Source organism: Juglans regia, chromosome 13, assembly GCF_001411555.2.
Source record: "Juglans regia cultivar Chandler chromosome 13, Walnut 2.0, whole genome shotgun sequence".
NCBI classification, from domain to species: Eukaryota; Viridiplantae; Streptophyta; class Magnoliopsida; order Fagales; family Juglandaceae; genus Juglans; species Juglans regia.
In genome coordinates, this window is record NC_049913.1 from 36,368,342 (window position 1) to 36,390,399 (window position 22,058).

The 22,058-nt window shown below is 36.5% G+C and overlaps 2 protein-coding genes across 8 annotated transcripts; one reads left to right on the forward strand and one right to left on the reverse strand.

The window, feature by feature from the left end:
- The first annotated feature begins 1,016 nt into the window (after positions 1-1,016).
- Positions 1,017-5,094, forward strand: LOC108997174. Its single transcript, XM_018973329.2, has 5 exons — positions 1,017-1,303; positions 2,323-2,950; positions 3,187-3,528; positions 3,659-4,668; positions 4,776-5,094. Exons 1-5 carry the CDS (start codon positions 1,190-1,192, stop codon positions 4,860-4,862), a joined length of 2,181 nt encoding a protein of 726 aa, XP_018828874.2. The 5' UTR covers positions 1,017-1,189; the 3' UTR covers positions 4,863-5,094.
- A 1,298-nt stretch (positions 5,095-6,392) lies between these two features.
- LOC108997219 (protein TOPLESS-RELATED PROTEIN 2-like) lies at positions 6,393-21,102 on the reverse strand. Of its 7 annotated transcripts, XM_018973395.2 has the most exons (27): positions 20,809-21,099; positions 20,420-20,490; positions 20,133-20,277; positions 19,608-19,787; positions 19,375-19,488; positions 19,138-19,296; positions 18,483-18,660; positions 18,081-18,207; positions 17,890-17,996; positions 17,605-17,743; positions 17,422-17,531; positions 17,070-17,139; positions 16,902-16,975; positions 16,730-16,825; positions 16,561-16,656; positions 16,238-16,365; positions 15,607-15,841; positions 15,356-15,523; positions 13,372-13,476; positions 13,051-13,197; positions 10,345-10,455; positions 10,080-10,262; positions 9,805-9,933; positions 9,303-9,398; positions 8,247-8,432; positions 6,903-7,081; positions 6,393-6,752 (listed from the first exon to the last, which is right to left on the reverse strand). In XM_018973395.2, exons 3-27 carry the CDS (start codon positions 20,210-20,212, stop codon positions 6,539-6,541), a joined length of 3,411 nt encoding a protein of 1,136 aa, XP_018828940.1. In that variant the 5' UTR covers positions 20,213-20,277; positions 20,420-20,490; positions 20,809-21,099; the 3' UTR covers positions 6,393-6,538. The 7 variants fall into 7 exon arrangements, with proteins under 7 accessions (XP_018828940.1, XP_018828938.1, XP_018828936.1 ...); XM_018973393.2 differs by having other exon boundaries at positions 20,133-20,490; XM_018973391.2 differs by having other exon boundaries at positions 20,133-20,718.
- Between the last annotated feature and the right edge of the window lie 956 nt (positions 21,103-22,058).

Sequence of the window (22,058 nt, forward strand, 5' to 3'; positions counted from 1 at the left end):
AAGTCTTTTGTAGTTGGAGGGCAACGTTTATAGTTTATAATTCAAAGTGTAAAAGCTTTTTATTTTAAAGGTGTAAAGTAACCCTTTTTACAAAATTACATTTTTTTATTTTTTCTATGCAAAATTGCCTAAGATTTTATTCGGTTGATAATGTTTCCATATTAAGCTAAAAAATTACTTTTGCCACTTAATGGAGTAAGTCATTTTCTGTCTAGAGACTTCATTTTGCATTCATCAATATTTTCACCCCTACCAAACACCACTCAAATGTTTAAGGAAAAGAATAATACAATTTCCATCTAAACAAACACATCATATGCTTAACTTCAATTATAAAGACAAACACAATTACTTACTAACATCATTGGTTCCATATTAGTAAAGACAAATTCACAATTCTATGACTGAATTATAGAGATAATATTCGAGTAGCCTTCATGGGAGAGAGAAAGAATGTTGTCTCTAACATCCCTATAATATGAGACTCACCTATCCGCCCTACTCTTTGTGAGAGCTACTCGAATTGTTTATAATTATATTCACAAATTTTCAATAGTCTTTTTAGAAATAATATTATATATAAGTCTAGAGCGTGCAAAATCAGCACATATCTTTTAAAAAAAAGAAGTTAAACACACTGTTAAAAAGTAAATTTTTTCATATAAATCTCACTTTTTTTAAAAAGAAATTACATAAAATTTGCCCACCCTAAACTTTGACAAATCAATTTTCTTTCTTTTCTTTTTAATAAAAGATGGAAGTGAGGGTTTTTTTTTTTATTCTTTCTTTTGGGTTGGGCTCAACCTGACAAACTGAGTACCAAAGCCCTAACTGGGCTGACCCGGCCCAATAATCATTTTCTTCTTCTATGACACGTCCGAGGCACAAAATAGATCAAGATTCACTAGCCGGCACACCCCAATCCAATTCAAAATTCGAATTTCAAATTCCACGCTCCAACGGTCATATTCCCTAGGGTTTCTCCAGTGTCTATCTATTACATATACTCCTCCGACAATACCCTCCCTTCGTCCCTCTCACTCAATCGCCTGTCTCCACTCGCTCTGTCATTTGCATCCAAAATCTTCCTCAATCCAAAACGTCTTGTTTTGAACGTTTTCGAGCCTTGCCAGCGGCTTCTCAAACTCTTTTTCTATCTTCCTGTATTGTTCTTGTTTTTTGTGTAGCAATGGATTTCCACAGCCTTGCAAGGAAGGAACTCCAGGCTCTCTGCAAGAAGAACAAGATCCCGGCTAACATTACGAACGTCGCCATGGCTGATGCTCTCCAAGCTCTTCAGAATGTAAACTTTTTCCTCAACTTCTCGCATTGTTCTTCTTCTCTGTTTGTTTGCTGGGAAATTATACGATAGTAAAAGGAAAATTGGCATTTCCATTACTTTAGCTTCATTAGGTTCCGTTTGTTTGCCAATAAATCATAGAAAGATAAATAAAAATTCCGGATTTCTTTTCTTGGTTTACGATACTCCATTTCATATTCCTATTTCTACTCTCCTTTTCTTGAGTTTGAGGTACCGACAGGGGTTTCATGTTCAGATTTAGATCATTGTTTGAGACGTATTTTAAATCTAATTCTTTCAGGACATGATACATCTTTCTCTATTCTTTGTTTGGCTCCGTAGAAATTATTGAAAAGTTTCTCACTTAACCATTGAGTTCTAGTGGTTAATCGATCTTGGGTTTGGGGTGAAGACAAAACCATAGCGTCGATAGGGGTAGCAATGTAAGGGACCCTCTTTCATATATCCTTTCGTTCCTCCCAACCAAACAGGCCTTAAATTACAAGCGTCTTCTCGAATGGGTGGAAGCCCCTACGGACTCTCGTTCCAAATCTTGACCAACTTCGATGTCTTTGAAACTATGTCTCAGATTAAATGTTCTCGTTGCGACCCAATCCATGTCGATTCATGGGTTTGTGCTACGCGTGGAAGAGCTCGATTCCTTGATTCTAGCCCCGTAGCCTTAAAAGTTGTCTATCTTGATCATCGGATGAATCTCGTTACTGCAAACAACTTCGATATGCTAATAGGTGTGACTTTCCCAAGTCTTTTATATGCCCGTATGTGATTTCCACTAGGATCTCTAGCTTTCGAGTGGCATATCTTTTTTGCTTTGTTTTTATAGGGAGTATTTTTCTTTTCAGCTATTGAACTTGTGTTTGAAAGTGTCTTCCATTGTTACTGATCTAGACCTAAAAATGGATTGCTTTGTGAAGTTTGGAATCTTTGAAATTGTGCACAATGCGATCCACTGGGCTTGTCGTGAGACTGGTCTTACAATTTAGTCCAAATTGGTGTGTCAGGTCGAAGGGCTAGAAGAGATCTTGAATCCATCCAATTCCGTCCTCTCCAAATCTACGGGGGAAACTGTGATCGGACTGCCAGACATTCCTCGCACCGCTTGCAGAACCTCAACTCGCAGAAAACCCATCAAAGAAGAATCTGAAATTTCACAGACCTTGACCCGAAGTCGTCGCGGCACAAATGGAAGAATAACCAAAGATATCGATCAAGAAAACAATGACGCGAATGCGCCTATAACCCCTGCAGGGCCGAACAGCCGTAGAAGAGCACCAGCGGCTTCGGCTTGCAGAAACATTGAGAAGCAGTTGAGGGAAGATGACGAAAATGAGAAGATTGAGGCTCAAGGAAGGAATGATGTTCCAAAGACTCCAGCAATTACAAGCAGCCGGAGAAGAGCCCCAACCGCTCCTGGTCACAAGAAGTTGGAGACTCAAAATGGGGATTCTTCGGTGCAGCGAGTGTATAGTACACGGCGGTCGGTGAGATTGTTGGAGCAGAATATGGAAAAGTTAAGCATAATGGAGAATGGAAAGGAAGAACCTGCAAAGGTTGATGACTTATTTGAAGAGCCGGGTAATACTTCGGAGAGACCAGAAGTTTCTGTCGAACTTGAAAAGAATATTTCTGGTATGCGTTTGGTTAATATTCCAAGAGCAATTTCATATTTTACCTCCTTTACTTTGACTATCATATATGATATTTTCTCGGCATAGGTACTTGTGTCGGGTAAATGCAGGCCTTTCTGAGTAAAAAAAAAAAACTAGGACTGAAATTTTGCTTTCTTTCTCCCCACTTGACCAAATTATAAAAATCGTATGAAGATAATGTGATGCTCTCTGACATTGTTTACATTTTGATCCTAGGAGTTGATAATCAGACAAGGTCAGAAGTGGATTCAGAGAAAAATGATGACTCCGAAGTTTCTTCGGATCCAAAATCAATTGGGTCACCAGAGACTCGGAGGGAATCGAAAGTCGATGTTAAAGATAAGGACAAGAGTGATGATGAGTATGAAGTAGATATTTTAAAGTCAAAACAGGAACTGGGTACTGGGATATCTGATGATCTGGGCGTTCTTGAAGCTTCCAACGCAATAGATGAAGCTCTTAATGAAGGGTCTGATGAGTCTGAGTCGTATAATATTATTTCAAGTGAAAAGTTGGAGGCTGTAATAGATGTAAATGTTGAAGCTGTCAATGAGAAGGGTAAGTTCTATTCTGTTAATAATTTTTGTTGTCATCAAAATCTCGTTCATTGTATTTCATAGGGTGGTTATTGTCGTTAACTCTTCTGTGATGCTGTTTTTCGATGAATTTGATGGTGATCCCCTTGCAGGACCTGCTGATGTTCCAATTACTGAGCAAGATAGAGGATCTATAGGTTCTGTGGCCGTTGAAGTACCCATGGATGTTTCTACAGAGGCTTTGAACCATGTGATTGCTTCTAAATCTTTGCAACTAGAACACAATATTGATCCTAATTTAGTTCAAGATGAGAACACACAGGATGAATGTCAGAACCTGACTTGTAAGGACTCTAACATGCGCGTGGCAGAGGTTGATGGCATTGGCAGTAGTGATTCGGAATACACTACTGAAGGGAATTTTGATGGGGACATTGCCTCGGATGAAAACTCAATCGATTGCGAATATAACATCAGTGACGATGATGCAACACCAGTAGAAAAGGATCCAGAGGCTTCAGTTCTTCCTGAAGACCAGATGATTGATGGTTTTAGAAAGTTGGAGACCAAAATAGAATTTCTTGTAGACGTCAAAAAGTCCAAGGAAGAATCAGATCAACTTGCTACTGAGTATAATTCTGCAGATGGATTAGACTGGGGTGGTGATATAACTATTGACAATGATTCACCTTCTGAAAGCTTTGTTGCTCAACAATTGGAAATGCAGGTTTCTATTGAATTTGCTGAAAAGGTAAGCCTGAATGGCGAATACATTAAGGCTCCCTGCCCCCCTGTTCAGAGTCCAGTATCCAAGATGGAAGTGAATGATTCGGAAGCATTGGTTGATATTCACAAGGACAGCTCCCTGCTCTGTTCGGCAACAAAGTCATCCAAGGAAGGGACCCCTTTCCATACGTTTCAAGCGGAACAGCTCTCGGGCCAGTTTCCTCGTCCAACTCAGAAGATATTCAATGTTTCAGATGATGATGAGGAAGGCATTGACAATGGTAGTGAGAAAGAGGAGCTAAATAAGGATAAGGCAAGGCAAGACGAGAACACAGTTAATAAGGATGTCATGCTTGAAACAATGAGTTTAAGGAAGCTGAGGCAAATGCTGATTCAACAGGGTAAAGGCAATAATAAGGGTAAAAGTGTGACTAAGGTGAGGTCTACTCTCTCTCTCTCACAAACACACACATTGCTCTCTAGTATTTGAGAGTTTATCGTTGTGTTATACTTTACCCACTGTTATTGTTTATTGATGTGCAGGAACAATCAGGGAAGAAAAGAATTGCCTTGCAGACATTGCAAGAAAACTGTTTGGCTGTGGAAGAGTCTGACAAGGGAGAATATTAAGTACCCTTGGGTCAATGATGGGAGGAGGTTTAAACCTTGGTTTGCCCTCTTGCTTTTGTTCCTTTTCTTAGTCAAACAAGTATCAGAATTTTGATGGATTTGTTTTCGTCGTTGCAGTCCATTTATTCAAGTTTGTAATAATGATGACTCAACCCAATGTTTTGTTGATGGTGTGGGTTATAAAGGTGATCTAAGTTGCTTATACTACTTACTACCTATCACATTTTTGTCACCGTGGTGCATCTTTTTAATTATTACAGATTTCTGTCTGTTTGTGTACTAAAGTTCCATATAACAAGGCAATCCAAGTATGTAACTTTATTCTACCAGACCAACTTTGGGAAGATAGTCAGAGCAATATTTATTATTCAAATTGTCATCCCTAGACATCTCAAGTTCCATATTTATTTTAATTTATTTTTGTTTTATTCTTCTTAAATTAATTCAACTTTTCTAATCATCATCCATTACTACACATTTGGTAAAAGAAAAAAAATAAAAAATAAAAAAGTATAGTGTGTGGTGTATAGAGATGATGAATAGAATTTTTCCAAATAACATTTCTCACGTAGTTGTTGTACCTAGAAGGAAAAATTATTTGTTCAGCTAAAAGAGTGGGCGAGCAGAAGCCGTTCACAACGGCTTCTCAGATATGTGTTTAGTTTCTGCAGGAAGGAAATGCTTTCCCATTTGGACCGGGTTGTAGGAGAAACATGAATATTGTTGTTCTGAATCAATGTCAAAAAAAAGTTAAGCTTTTACTTGCCTAATTCCACTTTTGATCATAAGAGAGCTGTCCGTCCCTTCACCTCGACACTTGAAGATGACATTTTTCTCAGTTATTTTGACATTTTTCTCAATTATTTTTATCGTTGAACTCTTAAATTATTTTGATTTCCTTGAGAATTAATCTTTCCATCAACCACACTATTCACTACCACACACCTAACACCCTAAAAATAAAACAAAAAAACAAGCTATCTAGTGTGGGAATGAATAAAAGCTGATGTATAGCTCAGCCGGGACAATACCTACCAAATTAGAAAGAAAGAAACCTCCAAATTTAAGAAAAAATTGGAGGCGGTGAGTGAAGTTCCACGTTGCTTTTAAAAGGAAGAATTTCTTACCTTTTAATGATTTCAAAATTACAATGGTAAATCTAACTAATCCTTTTCGAAAACATGAATTCAAAACATCCTGGTACATGTCGATATGGCCTTTGTAAATGTCCCACTTCACACACCGTGTGTTGTTCTCTTCGATTTATTAATATCAACTTCGTTAGATAGTAGTTGTAAATAGACAGACATTAATATTGATTGGACACAGTTAATTGCGGTTGATGCCATAAAGTTTCTAGGGAGTGCGGGCTATTAAGTAAACCTCAGAATTTTTGAGATTTTTATGGGGGCATGAAATCCGTAATTGAAGTGTTGTGCAAAGGCAAATGGTCTTTCTGAGTGGTCCCGATCAGCCAACCAACAAGAAGATAAAATCTTCCAAGAAATTTTCTATTAGTTAAAATGGCTAAAAACAATAAGAATTTACAACAAATAATATATATGAAAGCCACGATCTAAAGTAATGGCTCAGGCAAAATATTTGAGTGGTAATACTTGAAATGTAAGAGCACTGTCTAAACTTCCTTTTGGTTGCACACATCTAAAAAGCCCCCGTTACCTAGGAGGAAGCTCTGATGCTTGACCACTCGGGGAAGGATTCGATGAATTAGAAGGTATTGATCCATTATCTTGACAAGATTGAGCACCCCACTTGTGCTCTACATCTAATGGCTCGGCTACATATACTGTGCCATCGCTCATGCCGAGTGCAATCTGGCTAGGCTCGGATGGATGAGCAGCTATAACCAACGGGTAGACCGGGCTGGTGCTGCAGAAGATTTTTGTCAATAAATAGTGCAGTGTAACCCTTAAGCTTGAGCACATCACACAAATTATGCAGGTCACAAAGCAAAATGGGAACTGATTTCTACTCAAATCACAAATTGGCAAGCTTCCCATAATAGTACCATTTACTCACCTAACAGCAGAGGATGGTAGGTAAGCAGAAGGTGATATCCGACATCTGATCCTTAAACTATCCACGTCAAAAACTCCAACAGAACCGTCATAGAAAGAAGCATAAACGAGTAAACCATCACATGAATATATTGCACTCGAGATTGGAGCTGTAGTTGTGTCTTTTGCAGACCAAGACCACTGCAAAAACATGAATTAGCACAACAGCACTAAAAACCATGTAACTTTACTGCCGATTTTTACTGTGATAACCTCGTGTAAATGTTAACGAAATAAATCAGTTTATCCATAGCCCTACAATTTCTGCTCTCTTTTTTTCTTAATGAACTGTGGAGACAGTGCAAAACTTTTACCCAGTTAAACCCTGGACCTATATAAATGCATCTACATCACACGGATCAAGTAAATCATCAGCTTTTCGCAGGTCAGGAAATTAATGTAAAAATTAATCCTGAAGGACGCGTCAGCTGGGATTCAAACCAGTGTAAACTGGTTGGTGAAAGCGCACACAACTGTTGGACCAGGTCCAACCTTTGTGTTGTTGGCAGTAGGTATAATATATATACCTGTTGGGAACCGATTTCAGCAAAATGAAAAGTAGTAACTTTTCGTTAGCATCATTTGACTATCTATAAATAGACCCATTAACCTACCAATTGTAGAATCTCATAAGCCAATTTCGAAATTCTCTCTCCCAAAAGTTTTCATTTCTTCAAAACTTGTTATTAGGATTTGTTTGTTCTCGAGAAAACAGATTTCTAATTTCTTGGTTGAATAACAAAATATGAAGGTATTTGGGGTCTAATTTCGTGTGTTCATAATGCATTTAGACAAACTTGTTCTGGACTTCATTGTATCTTGGGAGGCAAATTCGCTTGTAACCCGTGTAACATTGTAACATACCTTGAAGCAAACTATTTTCTCTCATTATTTTATTGTTTTGCAGCCCCTTTGAACCAACAAGGACTTGACTGATATTGCAACACAATATCAGCTCAATAACACCCTAGTGTGTGTGCAAGAAAAGAAAAAATAGAGTTCCCGGCCACAGCGGGGGTTGCTGTTGCCTAGTTCCTCCAAATCCATTATTTATTACTGCTTAAGCACTCCTTTTAAAATATAAAGGACTTTCTGTTTCTAGGGTTAAGGGTATGCTGCCAAACAATAAGAGGTTATTCAGCTATGAAGGTGTAAATACTGGGGAGGCTCTATTCACCCCATTTTTCTCCATTTGAACCTGACTTGGTTAACTGGTTAATTGGTAATTAGGTTAGCTTACCAAACAATAAGAGGAAAGTAGTAAATAAGTCAATATGAGTCAAGGACAGCAACATGAAAAACTTACTGAGCGCAAACATTCGAGCTTGCTGTCATAGATAGCAATTTGACTTTCATGTACAACCAATAGATTTGCTTGATCATTATGGAACTGAACTTTAGTTTCTCCAACCAGTGGGGATTGGCGACCAGCTGGTGCTTGAATGAACCTTGATTTCTTCTTCTCCCACCCATCAATGCTCCAGACACATAACTGCAACTCAATGGATCAAAGTAAGATGCTGATTATCATGTAATTATAATGCGAAAGAGAGTAATAACATCTTATCCTGATTACTTGAATCCATAAGCATTCAGACATGATAAGAAGACATGTTTTATTTTGGTCGGCAGCAAAGCTCCACTCATGATTTTCCAGGCCTTCAGAACTAATTCTCCCATTACATACATTGGATGCAAATTTTATAGGGTACTTAGTGTTTTCTCTATTGTACTTATTTCTTTCTTTTCCCCTAAAACAATCACCAGCTAAAAGCCTTCAATAGAATAAAGAAGTTCTTCGTTTGTTTGCAGCTGGATTTGAAGAGGATCAGTTACTAAGCTAATGGTCTATTGTCCAAAACCAAATGCTAAGTTTGGTCTGCATATATGTTTTTTTTTTCTTTTTTTTTTTTTATAATTAATAAGAGAAATTTTATTCCAAGTAAATAGGCATAGCCCAAGTACGCAGGATGTATACAAATGAGAACACCTACTTACAAGCTAAAACAGAATACAACTAAAGCAAAACATCATAAACATTCCCATTCCTTACAAGATTCTTCACCCAAAAGGTTAAAGTACAAAGGAAAAACTCCCTTACAAACATTCCCATTCCGCATATATGTTTAGTTTGAGGAAGGCCATTACCCAATGCAAGTCCCACCAAAGTAGGGTCCTGAAGCTAAGATCTGGATAAGGTCCTACCTTCTTCTTTTTTATCAATAAGGTCCTAACTTCTAATTACAAAACTAATTATAAAAAAAAAAAACCTTCTAATTACAAAACTAAAATTTAGATTTCATCATTTAAGAGTTCAATGTACAGAATATGTTACCATAGATAAATATAATCAGCTGCCAACCTGTGTATCAGCTCCTGAAGAAACGAGAACATTTAAAGTTTGGGAAAATGCAAGCCCTGTAATCCGATTCTGGTGACCTTTGAGTTTGGTTTTGACCTGCAAAAACCATAGTCAAGCTTGAAATGTATATCCATCACCAAATGTCATACAAGAAGGCTTAAGGTAATCAGAGGTGGATGCTTATATGACTATGACAGTTCTGAAGGGATGCATTAAAACCTTGATTTAATGATAATAGCAGCATAATATTTTCCTTATAAAGAATGTTTCCCCATTACAAATTCTGAAGTCAAACATGAATGGAAACATTAAAAATCTTGATGTCAAACATGAACTTAGAACATGCACATGTGATCTGATAATCTCAATGATAAACACTTCCAAAACTCAAAAGTAATAATACCATGACTCCGTAAATGAAACCATATAATTGTATGTAATTGCATTATTGAAGAAAAAAAGAGCTTACAGAAAGAATGAATAAAAACATGAGATGCCTCACCTCATCAACCCTGACATTATATATTTGAATAGAAGAATCCTCCATGCCAATGGCAATTATATTATTATCTTGGGGGTGGAATGCCAAGAAAGTGGCTGCAGGAGGTGGGGACATAAATGTTGTCATGACCTGAACAGCAGTTACCAGGTTAATGCAGTCATGGACTTTATTATAAAAACTTAACTAGGAGCCAGCTGAACTTAAATATTGGAGAAGAACAAAAAAGACCTTAGAATTTCCCAATCAAGAAACAAGCAACAGCAGCATTTACAAACCTTAAATGTCATCATGTTGAACAAAGAGACCTTCCCACCAGATGCAGACATGACATAAGAATCATTTTTTGATAAAGCAATACATGCAGCACACTCTTCAGCTGATTTACCGTCATTTACATCATTACTCATAAGAGTTCCATTGGGAGGCTGCCACAACTGTGGCACTACATATGCAGTGGCCTGAATATTTTTAAGGTGAAGAAGAGCCATCAGAAACACCACAAACATATCCAGAACAATTTTGCAAAGCTAGAAAGCTAACCTTTCCTGGTGGATTCCTTTCACTCCGTTGCCATTTCCAAAGTTTGTGAACAGCATTGGAAACAAGGGCCAGTAGAGCTAGGCCACTGTTAGTGTAGATCAGTCGCACAACCTAACATTTGAAACGCGTCTTCTTAATTCTGATAATATAAGAACTAAAAATAGATCAAGTATGTTTTTTCCACAAGTAAAAATAGCTCGAGTATGTTCCTTTTTTACAACTAATATATTTGTGTATTGTAAGAACTATAAATATTATAAACCAAGTGAATAAAAGATTCTGAAATCTTAGTACCTCTCTAGCATTGCTGTCATCAATAATGATTAAGGTTACTATTTTTCAACACAAACAGCATCTCCAAACATGGAATAAGTTTACATTTGTTATGCATAGAAAGTAGACAATTTTCAGGAAGTGCACCAATACGCAATCACCTGGGACATGCCCACTTTTTCCCCCTTTCGAGAATAATGATTTTCCTAAATAGGTTTGTCACCTAATCTCTGCTTTAATATCCATATTAATGATAAGATTTATGAAATTTGCAAAACAAATCAAGTCTGATCACATGTAAAAAATCATAGTTGTCATGAAAGTGCTCTAAAGTTGTTACTTGAAGCATTAAAGCAGTTTGTTACATGTCAAGAATTTATTGGAAGAGAAGGAAATAAACATTACATAAGTGGTAACTGGTAACCCCAGTTGCTCGAGCTCAATTTATTTCTCTACATGGAAAGATTAGATTGTATATTGTAGTCGTGAATTCAAAATAAGTAAAATACTTGCTGGCCATGAGAAATGAACGAGAACTTAAAATGCACAAGGTTGTGTCATTTGCGTCATCAAAGCTACTTAGTCTTTTCAAAGAATGGCAGAACTTCTAGCTGGGTTGGATGCTCTAAGGAAAGAGAACTAAATCTAAAATTACCGGACGCATGGCAAACATGGATACATTTTCTTTGGTAGATTCCAAACTATGTGTAGGTATTATATTTCATCACAGTATCAGTTGTATTGAAAAATACATTATGACTACATTGCATTTCAAGTTCATAAACAAAAATACCTAAATTACTTCTATCCAACAATAACTAAATCCCATCCAGACTCCATATGGGAGGGTTAAATAGAATGATAATGGGAGTTTAGACATAATTGGTAAGATTTTCTTAAGACCTATTTCTTATCTCTCAATCAGTTGAATGGAAAATTGAAATAAAATACGAAACAAATGAAAATAAAAATGTGTAGTTTTCTTAAGTAGATACATATCTTTAACACAGAATCTAATGTTTGGTATTTATGCAGTAATATATCCAAACAAACCAGAAGCAGATGCAACAAACTTTTTTGTATCAAACGGTAAACGTATCTTCGTAATAATCTTAATTTGGTTAATTTCCTTATTTTAATGCCTGTTTTCGAATGTTTTCAGCACTTCAGATCCCGTACACCATTTTGAATATCACTTCTACAGCCAGTACAAGGCTGTATATTTGATAATATTCATGCATAAAATTCATCAGTTTTTGTTTTTAGCATGATAAATGCATGTATGGGACACACATGGCAGTCTAGTTCTGAAATCTTAATTTGCACTGGACAAGCTAAACTAGGTAACTTCCTTCAAATATTTACCTCTTTCTAACATGAACATGTGAAATCTGAGAGGAAGGACAACCCTATAAAGTAGAAGAATGAACTTCCTCGGTATTTAAAGATGTTTAGTGCCAACTTCAATGTCAAAAGTTTGCTTTCACAAAGACTAAGTTTCTCCTACATTCATTTAAGTTCCCTAGTAACTTATTTGCATGCTTCCTCTCTTTAAAATATTTTTCACTCTGAGAAAAGAACACCTTTTTAAGGCATTAGTTGCTTTCCCATACATTTACCATATATTTTCTTCCCATTTGCACTTGTTTTGAAAGTGAAATTGCATTTCTGTGACACACAGAGCATGGAAATGAAAAATGTCATTTTAGGGTTAAAAAAGCTTACATTTGACTTTCGAGATGGACAAAATGAAATTAAAGAGCATTACTTGAATGCTACTGCAGGTACATGCAAAGAACTGATCAAATCATTGGGCACCCCTAGAAGGGAATGTGGACTGTTCTTATGGACAGGCTGAATAAATTTATAATTCATATCAAGATTCAAACACCAAGGTCATCTGATCCTATGCGATTACCTGCATTCCCCCTCCTTGTTGTCAATTATATGTCTCCATTAGTCTTTCATAAGTAGCCAGTGCATTTTACCAATGATGCTTTTGGTAGCCCCACATCTTTTAACATGGGTTCACGAGTGGTGGGAGAAGATTGACAGTTCTTTGGGCACTATGTAGTTTGATAGATTTCAAACCGTCAATCCAACAAGCATCTATTAGGACCAGTGTAATGAGTGTGCGTACACAACACTTTCAACAAAAATCTTCAGCAATTGACAAGCATCAAAATTCTTGTGTTTCTTTCCATGACATCTCCAATGTACTAATGAAGTGTGTTAACAATCATAGGATAAAAAGCTCTACAGTAAATGTATTTACCATGCCAGTCTGCCAGATACCACAAAGTGATGACCGATAAAATAACAATAATTATAATATCACTCAAAAACTTTCCATACAAGCACTAGCTTTCCTTCCCATTATGAAATGAGTTGCACCAAGTAACTTTTAATCAGTCATATGCTCAAACCACCTACCTTGCCTGCTGTTATGGAGTCGGGCAGTCGTAGAACCTTGAGTTGAGTTGTGTCCACAATATCAGATGTTTTCCAGCTCGAAATTTTGTCTACATCATCTAATATCCGCGGTTTGACATCAAGAAGCCTGCTATTGTCCATGGTACCCTGTAGTGAAGTCCTATGAAAACTTCGAAACTAGGTAGCACAAACAATTCTATGCAACCAGAAAAACTTAAATTACTAGAGTACTGTCCATTGCACCCTGGAAGTAAAGTCCTATGAAAACTTCAAAACTAGGTAGCACAAACAATTCTATGCAAGCAGAAAACATAAACTTACTAGACTGCTGACAGATACAGGAGGGGTTCTATCGGGACGTTCCTGTGTGGGAGCAGCAACAGGAGAAACATTTGCAAATGGGCCTAAAGACGTACCAAGCAGAGGCTGCAATAAATAACATATATATGCTGAAGAGACAAGTTTAAGAAACATCTGTAGCAAAATAAGAGTAACTTTATAATTAGGTTAGCACAGATCTCTATTGAAAAACCAGCTATGTATTACTTAAATCAATTGGCCCTAAAGGCACAAAAATATGAAGTAACAAACAAACCACCTTCAGTACAGAACTATTACTCTTTTTTTTTTTTATAAGTACAGAACTATTACTCTTCAAATATGACACCGGTATAGGATTCCCCAACATATTGTCAACTAAAAATTCTTAGGCAAGGTTATTATTTATAAACATCAAATATCCAACAGATTACCATAACATGTGCTTTGAGTGAAAGCCACAAGAACTCATCTGATATAGTGACACCCATTGTCAAAATTATTGTTTTTTAGTAAGTAAAATAAAATTTTCTTGAAACATGTATACATGAATCGCCCAAGTACACAGGGAGTATACAAACGAGAACACCTATTACAATAAGCCCACAAAAAACAGCAGTAAAACATAGTATTTTATGAACAGGTATCCCCACAAAAGAGAATAGAGCGAAGTTATAACTGAAAAGAAGGTTCCAAGAATAAAGTCTAGCTCTAAGAAACCGAATGTGATTAACTATCCAAAAGTAATATCTACTATGGGCCTACCTAGTTAGGGCATCAGAGTTGTGTACTGGCTTTGCCATTCTTTGATCAATATAATTTATTTATTTATCAAAAAAAAGTAATATCTACTATGGGAACCTCACAATCTCAAAAGCCAAACATAACGTTGAGTTCACATCATATCTAAAAGGATTCCACAGCTCCAGGGTAGGAACTATCAGGGACAATCTGAGGTCCTCACTTTAATTCTCAAAGTACTATTTCCATGGGAAAAAGAGAACTTCTCTTCTTTAAGCTGCTGTTCTTTGGTTGACGTTGATCAAGTCTCATCCGTGGATACAAATTTCCAGGATATAATTTTTTCTTGAGAAATGGTACTTAAAGAATTAAAGTGAGTTTCTCTGGTGATTGGTGGTGGAAACTGGAAGGTCCTCTAATGCGGTCAATGGGTCCTTTGGCAGTAGGGGTGCGAAAAAACATGCATTGAGGCCAACAATGTCAAAGATAGTGAGAGAACACAGCCAGGGTTAAAAAGTTCGCATGCTTAAAACTTTGCATGGGTGGACAACATCCACAACAATACTCAATTTGCATTTTGTGCAGATTTTACTAATTCTTGTTACCCTGCTCTTCCTTGAACTACACATCCCCCTTTTTAGGCCCCCGTGTACTTGGGTTATACCCATACTGCTTTCTAATAAAATGTGGCATCTTTAGTTATAAAAAAATAATACCTCCTAAAATTATCTATATGCTACTTCAACAGCTAGGATTGAGATTGGTTTTTATACTGGAATACAAAATGCAAATGGCATTGACGGTTGATGGTTGATGGTACCAAATTACAAAGCAAGTGGCAGTAATCAACATTAATTATACCCTGTGGTCCACTACTGACTTTTCACCAAATCAAAATCAACACAAGTTGGGAAATATATTAATTATGAGACTTCTGTAAGAGGTTGAGATACCCCCCATCTGTATTAGCTATTATCAAAGAAGTTTGAAATTTATCAGGGTTCAGATACAAGACAACGAAAGTGGTATTTGTTCCACCCGTAAGTCCATAACCTAAGCTCATGTAAAATACAGAACTATATTTTGTGTTTGTGCAGGCTTCTCGTTTTAGGCTTGCATCTTTAAGTAGGTCTGATTAACACAAAGGTCAAAGGTTTTCTTGATATCATTACTCTGTACTGGGGTACATGGAATTGTTTAAAGATACCATATAGTTAAGTAAAAAAAAATCAAAGCACTGGACTACCTTAGAGTTAATGGCTTCAGAAGGGCCTCGATTCTTATCAATGGCCCTGCTCTCCAACATCCTTATTAAGCGCACACCATCGTTGTTGGCTAAAATCTTGAAACCATTGTCACTAGTTGTGACTGCCAACAGTGACCCCTCCTTGTTGAATCTCAGTCTAGAACTAGCCTGCCAGAGAAGAAAAGAATGAATCACACTTCATCCTTCAACATGATACCAGTAATCAAATGGGAAGGCAGCAGTATACTAACAGGCAATCCACCATCTGCATCAACAGCTATCAACATATTGGTATTGTCCATATCCCAGAACTTGATTTGAAAGTCATCACCTGCAGCTAAGAACCGGTTCCTAGTTGTGTCAAACTGGACAACACCTAAGGAGCGCTTCCTGAAACCAGAATATGTCCGTTTTATTGCTCCTTCACTCTCATTCCACTCAACTAGATGTGATTCACCTTCTTTACTTGTTCCACATGAGAAGAGCCTGCAAGACAAATAGAAGTGTGGTTAAAAGCATGACAAAATCTATTTGCAAACCTGTTTTCTGACACACCCAACACACACTGAAGTGGGTCCCACAATAATGAAAAAATATTAGTGTTTTAACTTTTTGTATAACTATAATGGGCCCCACCCAAGTGATGCGTTGATATACCAGGCTTGCAAGTAGCACAACACAAATCTAAATATCATCTCCCCAATGCCACTAACATGCATTCTAACATGCATCTTATGCAGGGAATGAGCTGAAGTGTTTTACAGTACAGTTTATACATTCAGACATTCCAACCTGTGAATATAGAGAATCGAATTACACAACTAATGCAGAAAAATAAACACATGAAATCATTTCATAATCTTTCTAATAGACATGCTTTACCTGGTTCCATCTGCACTATATGCCATCATGGTGCACCACAGTCCAGGAGCATCGTAATCCACTCTGGATCTCAAGCAATCATACAGCCAAGCTTTGATTTTCCCATCAATGGCAGTAGAGAAAATAAACTGCACATAAAAACAAAATGAGTTGGAAAATCAACTGTGCTGAAGATAAAGGTAGTCGGAAAATATAAGTTAATTACTGAAGCTATCAGATCTTTACAAGCGGCCCACGTTTTACACAAAGATATTGCACTGTCAGCACAGGTCAAACATGTTTTGCAAGTAGAAAGCAAATAATTAACTTCTTAATAAAATTACTTGGATATTTTCTTTGTAATGAGGGCAGACTGAATAAACAGGAGCTTCATGGCCTTCAAAAGTGTATTGTCTACGACCGGTTCCAGCATCCCATACCTGTCATATGACATGCTACAATGAGGAAGCTCAACTTTCCTATTTATAAAAGCCTCAAGATCTTAATTGATACCTTAATCATCTTATCATCACCACACGTGACAATACACAATTGCTTGTTGGGATGGGCAAATGCAATGTCATTAACACCACCAACATGAGCATCAATCTAAAAGACAAGATTATCAATTATCAGCACCTTGCCATTATCAGGGGAAACATAATATATAGGGCAGAGGACTCACCTCCAAATGTTGTCTCAGTTCTCCAGTTGGATTGTATGTATATATTTGAACAATATGTTTGGAAAATGCAACACCTAAACCATTCAGATCATAAAACTTAAGCCTAAAAAATGTGATATAAAAAATAAGGAAATAAACTAGTCAAGAGAAACAAAGTTGTGTTTGTACCAAGCATAAGTCCATCAGGCCCCCAAACACATCTATTCACTGATATCGCAGCATCATTGAGCAATGTTGTCTGGTAGCATGTACAAAATTAATTAGAAAGGAAAATCACATGAAACTTCTAACACATAATACTTATGATATTGCTAGTAGATACAGTGTGCTAACTTTTGCAGTTGTAAAATCACTTAACTATTGCCCCAGAGGTGTTGAGATTAAATCCCAGCCGCAGTAGTATTAGGGAGTTTAAGGGTGTAGGATAAGGCTATCCTTCATTGTCAACTTTACCCAAAAGAATCATAAAGTGCAATTCAAAACCTAAGTAGACCTCCAACAAAATCGTAACAAACAATACCTGCAATGGCTTAGAAGCAGCCGAGATATCCCAAAACTTGAACGGCTTGTGTGCCAACCTTTCCCGAGACCCAACTTCCCAAAGGCTAATGTCACCAACATTTGTCCCAACTACAAACAATAATTGAAAACTCTGACAAATGTACACAACAAATATTTGGCAAAGAAAAAATATAGTATGAACCTAAAAGAATTGTTTGCTGCTGTGGATGAAAGTCCATGCTCATGACATTAGATCCTTGATTGAGCGTCCGCACAACAACTTTGTGAAGGTCATCTTGTGAACAGACATTAGGAGTATGCATTACACCAGAAAAGGACACCTATAAAGACCATATGTAAGCAAAATTCTTTCCATAAGCAAAACAGAATGGCACATCATGTCCCAAGGAGAAGGCCAAGCAGTTATTGATAGAGCTTAACATCATGAAAATTGAGCTTGAAAAGAAACTGTCTTATTTAACCACACCTCATCAGACTGGCCAATACGAATGCGCTTCAAGTGCTCAGAATCAGCAGATTGATAATCCATGCCTGTTACACCAGTGGGGGTCCTTGGGTGTTTCAAGAATGCAGCTGTTTACAACAGAAAATAGTCATTACAACCAAATACTACAAGTACTTATGCTAGTGGAAATCTGAAAGCGGTTGGATCCTCACCTGCACTAGAAGGCTGCACAAGACCAGGTGAGCCTGCTGCCATGGCAGCATGAGGTAAAGAAGGATTGGTGCTTGACATCCACCCAGCAATAGCACCAGGAGTTGGGGAAACAACAGGCTGAAATGGCTGCACATAAAGAGGCATTACAAGAATTATACTAGAACATTATGCAAGAACATCATCTTTTTTCCCTCTTCTTTCAGCAAGTAAATAGATGGTAAACACTAGATTTGAATCCCCTATGGTTCTTGCACGAACTCTAGGTAATAGGCAGATAGATAGAAACATAAATCGAGTCTCATAGCATTTATTGCTATCCATTTGAGATCCAATTTATGACCTATCTCTCTCTCTCACTTTATACCCAAAAATTTATAGGATCTTAGTCCAAAAATACTTACACCATGGGCACCAATTGGGGGAAACGCCCCAGCCTTAGGAATTGGCCCCATCAGGGGGCTGTTTGTGGGAGGTGGACGAGCTCCATTACTCGTTGGAGAGCAAGAATGATCCATGAATAGTGTTTTAATATCAGGGTTTGGACGAGGATTCTTGCAAAGTTGATGCTGCCAGTTTAGACTGAAATTTTCAACAAGAGAAATGAGTCTGAGAAACAACTATCATCAGGGAAAGTCAAGACACAAGCCTTCAGTTAAATTAATTTTTTAAAATTAACAAGCAGGAACAATAGAAAAGTGCTTATATAGATACACGCACACACACATTGTATAAGAGGAACCCTTATACAGAGATAGCCAAGCTACTCCTGAAACAAACTCCAGTCAGTCAGTAACCCAAATTTTAAAATGAGTCCATGACCACATATTTTCATTTTTTTTTTTATTACAAGGAATCCAAAAGACCATACAACTGCAACATGTCTTTAACCCAATTAAACATCAGACCTGTGGCCCCTAGAAATTGTTTGCACCCAAGGATTCGGACTTTTTTTTTTTTTGGAGTATAATAACAAGATCAAGGCCACTATCACTTGAGCCACCCCTAGGAGTTTTATATTTGCATGTTATATCTATTTGGAGAAAATATAGGAATAACCTCTGGTTAATTAAAGTCCTTAGTCGTGAACTTTTGAAGGATGGAAACACAAGCTTATCACGAAACAGAGGGTTTGCTTCAATCAGCTTTTTGAGTTCTATAAGCATGATGTTTCTAGCTGATTTTGTGTCTCCATACTTGGAAAGCTGCTCATTTTGCCTGATGATGCAAAAGGAAATAGATTAGGACTGATCATAAGGCAGTACATTCACATAACAGAGACGACAGGGTAGATACCTAAAGTTTTCAAGAGTAAGCAACTGAGTAATCTCCTTGAAAAGTTCTTCATTAAAGGATGCAAAAACCTTAAGGTCTTTCACAAGAATCTCGACAGCCTTTGCTCGATCCTGCCTGAGCAAAAAAGATATTAAACTGAGCTATGCTTTGCAGACTGACAACCAGCAATGATTTCAAGGAGCTCTTTGAAATTCATAAGTGGTTTGTTGAAAGAAATTATGTTGAATACTCACCTATCCAGAGCTTCCAAGTACTTCTGCTTCCTAATTTCAAAGAAAATCTTCATTGAATATCGGTTATCCTCTACCTTAGTGAAGCCACATAAATAGCGCTCAACTTCATCCCATTCACCTGCCTGGACCTGATCCTCGAAATGCTTCATATTGAAGAAAAAGCCAGACTCTTGCTCTAACCTAAAAGTTCAGAAACCCGTCACACATATACATGAAAAGACAGTATTGTGCATCCGTTCAAACCAAATTTCAGCAGCAGCGTGTTTCCAAGTGTCGCTAGCGGCTTTGCCCTATTCACTATGGGAGCAAAATTGTATCTTACAGTACATATTACATAAATTCGGCTTATTTGAGAAGATATTAGGCTCATTTTTCTTTTCTTTTCTTTTTTTCTAAGAATCAACAGAGGCTTATTATTAAACTATGATTGAAACTTTTGTATTATTTTGTTTTCCGAAGTTTTCGTGGTAACCAACTAGATGATTGAGACTATGACTAAATTTACATAATGAATATAGGACTTACTTATGAACTGTTTCCTTGAATTTCTCCTCATCCAAGAACTGCAAAATCAAAAACACCAACTCCCTACTTAAGGAAGACATAGTGCCCGGTAATCCTAAACGCTCCAGCGCAAAGATCAAATATCAAACCAAAGCGTCTATATTCACTGCGATCAATACAGGCCGCCTCAAAATCCTCTTTCAACCGTTAAAGGTCGATAATTTGATGAACAGGAAAACACACAGAAACTATTTCTTCTTCAACTTTCTTTTAGTACCAAATTTTGCTTCAAATCATTCATCAAGTACCTTGCTCAGAGTCCCAACTTGCACACACACTCCTCCAATCACTTCATCTTCGAATCGGTACAAAGTAATGCCTTCATCCAAACAATAGAAAACCCAAATATTAAAATAATAAAATAAACTACAAATACCCAGTAGAGACGACAACACCGAGAAAAAAGCTCTTTTTTCCACCAAATCCCACGTCAATGAACCCAAAATAAACTCCTGATCTTCAGCTCCTAGAACAGAGATCCAACACTGTAAAGGCTTTATTTAAATGCAGGTACATGTGAGACCAAAACAAGTTCTACAGCATGATCCTGTATCAGTAGATGGAATATTCTTCGTTCATCTCCACATCAAGAAAAAGAAGAAAACACATAGCCTTACTGGTCTTCAGAGGGACGAACCTTTTCTAGGATTTTAGGGTTTTCCGACCACTCTCCTCCACTTCTTTTGCTTCTCTCTCTCAATGTGCTTTGCAGCTAACACTGCGCGCAACAACCCTCACTTTCTGTCTAAAATGTTCTACTTTAGTTTCTCTCCTCTCTATATATATCTTTATGACTTTTTTCTCTCTGGGACAAGGACAATGGCTCTGCTGTTTGTGCTCTCTCTCTCTGTATATAACCTGTCTCTCTCTCTCTAGAACTTCGAGCTCTCACTTTCGCTCTCTGCAATTACTGTACTACTCTCTCTCCCTATCTCTCTCTGATTTCGCTTTCTCTACTGGCGAGTCTACACTACAGTCTGCACCACTTGATGCTGTTCCGAACAAAAAAAAAATTACAAAACAAAACCTAGGAGTAAGGAAAATCTAGGCTGTAATAAGCCCGGTCCATGTCTAGGATTTCACACCTCTTTTTGTCATCGATTAACAATGCGGTAAATTTGTAATACATTCAAAAAAAATCAAAAATAGAAACCTACGTTATATATAGGATTTTTTTTTTTTTTCTAAAAACATATTTCAGGATACTGGACTTCTAACTATGTCTTTAAAGATTAAAGTCTATCATTAAAATATAAATTTTATATTTATTTTTTTAAAAAAATATTATTTAAATATTTTATGATTATAAATACCATTTTTTAATTATAAAAAAAGCTTCCTTTATTCAAGAAAAAGAAAAAAGCAATTCTCTTTGACAATCGGTCCAAAACAATGAAATGCAGCAGCAGTACTGCCCATTAAGCTATGACTTTGGTCATACTAAAACGATATTATTTTATCTTATTATTATAATTCTTTAAATTTTTATATAAAATATAATAAATTAATTAATTAATTTTTTAAAATTTTAAAATAATAGTAATATTTTATTTAAATTTTAATTTTTATCTAAAATTATTTTATCTCTTTTCATTATTTAATCAGAATTTTATAATTCTAAATTTATAAATATGCGGCATGGTTTTAGTGGAAAAAAAATGTCATATTTTTCTTTTTTCTGTCATTTTTCATTGTTTACCTGATTCTGTGCAGCCTTCTATTTTAAGATATCATTTGTTTTTACAATTTATTTTATTTTATCTCATCTAATTATTATAATTTTTTTAAATTTTTATATAAAATAAAATAAATAATTTAATATTTTTAAATTATAAAATAAAAATAATATTAAAAAAATATATTTTAATAATATTTTATTTAATTTCT

Excerpts from the sequence above, each read along its gene's own strand:
- LOC108997174 (XM_018973329.2), top strand. The coding sequence starts at position 1,190 with ATGGATTTCCACAGCCTTGCAAGGAAGGAACTCCAGGCTCTCTGCAAG. Across the intron at positions 1,304-2,322 it reads CTCTCCAAGCTCTTCAGAAT|GTCGAAGGGCTAGAAGAGAT; the intron begins GTAAACTTTTTC and ends TTGGTGTGTCAG. Across the intron at positions 4,669-4,775 it reads AGGGTAAAAGTGTGACTAAG|GAACAATCAGGGAAGAAAAG; the intron begins GTGAGGTCTACT and ends ATTGATGTGCAG.
- LOC108997219 (XM_018973395.2), bottom strand. The coding sequence starts at position 20,212 with ATGTCTTCCTTAAGTAGGGAGTTGGTGTTTTTGATTTTGCAGTTCTTG. Across the intron at positions 17,140-17,421 it reads CTGCTTCTAAGCCATTGCAG|ACAACATTGCTCAATGATGC; the intron begins GTATTGTTTGTT and ends ACATGCTACCAG. Across the intron at positions 16,826-16,901 it reads AACTGAGACAACATTTGGAG|ATTGATGCTCATGTTGGTGG; the intron begins GTGAGTCCTCTG and ends CTTGTCTTTTAG.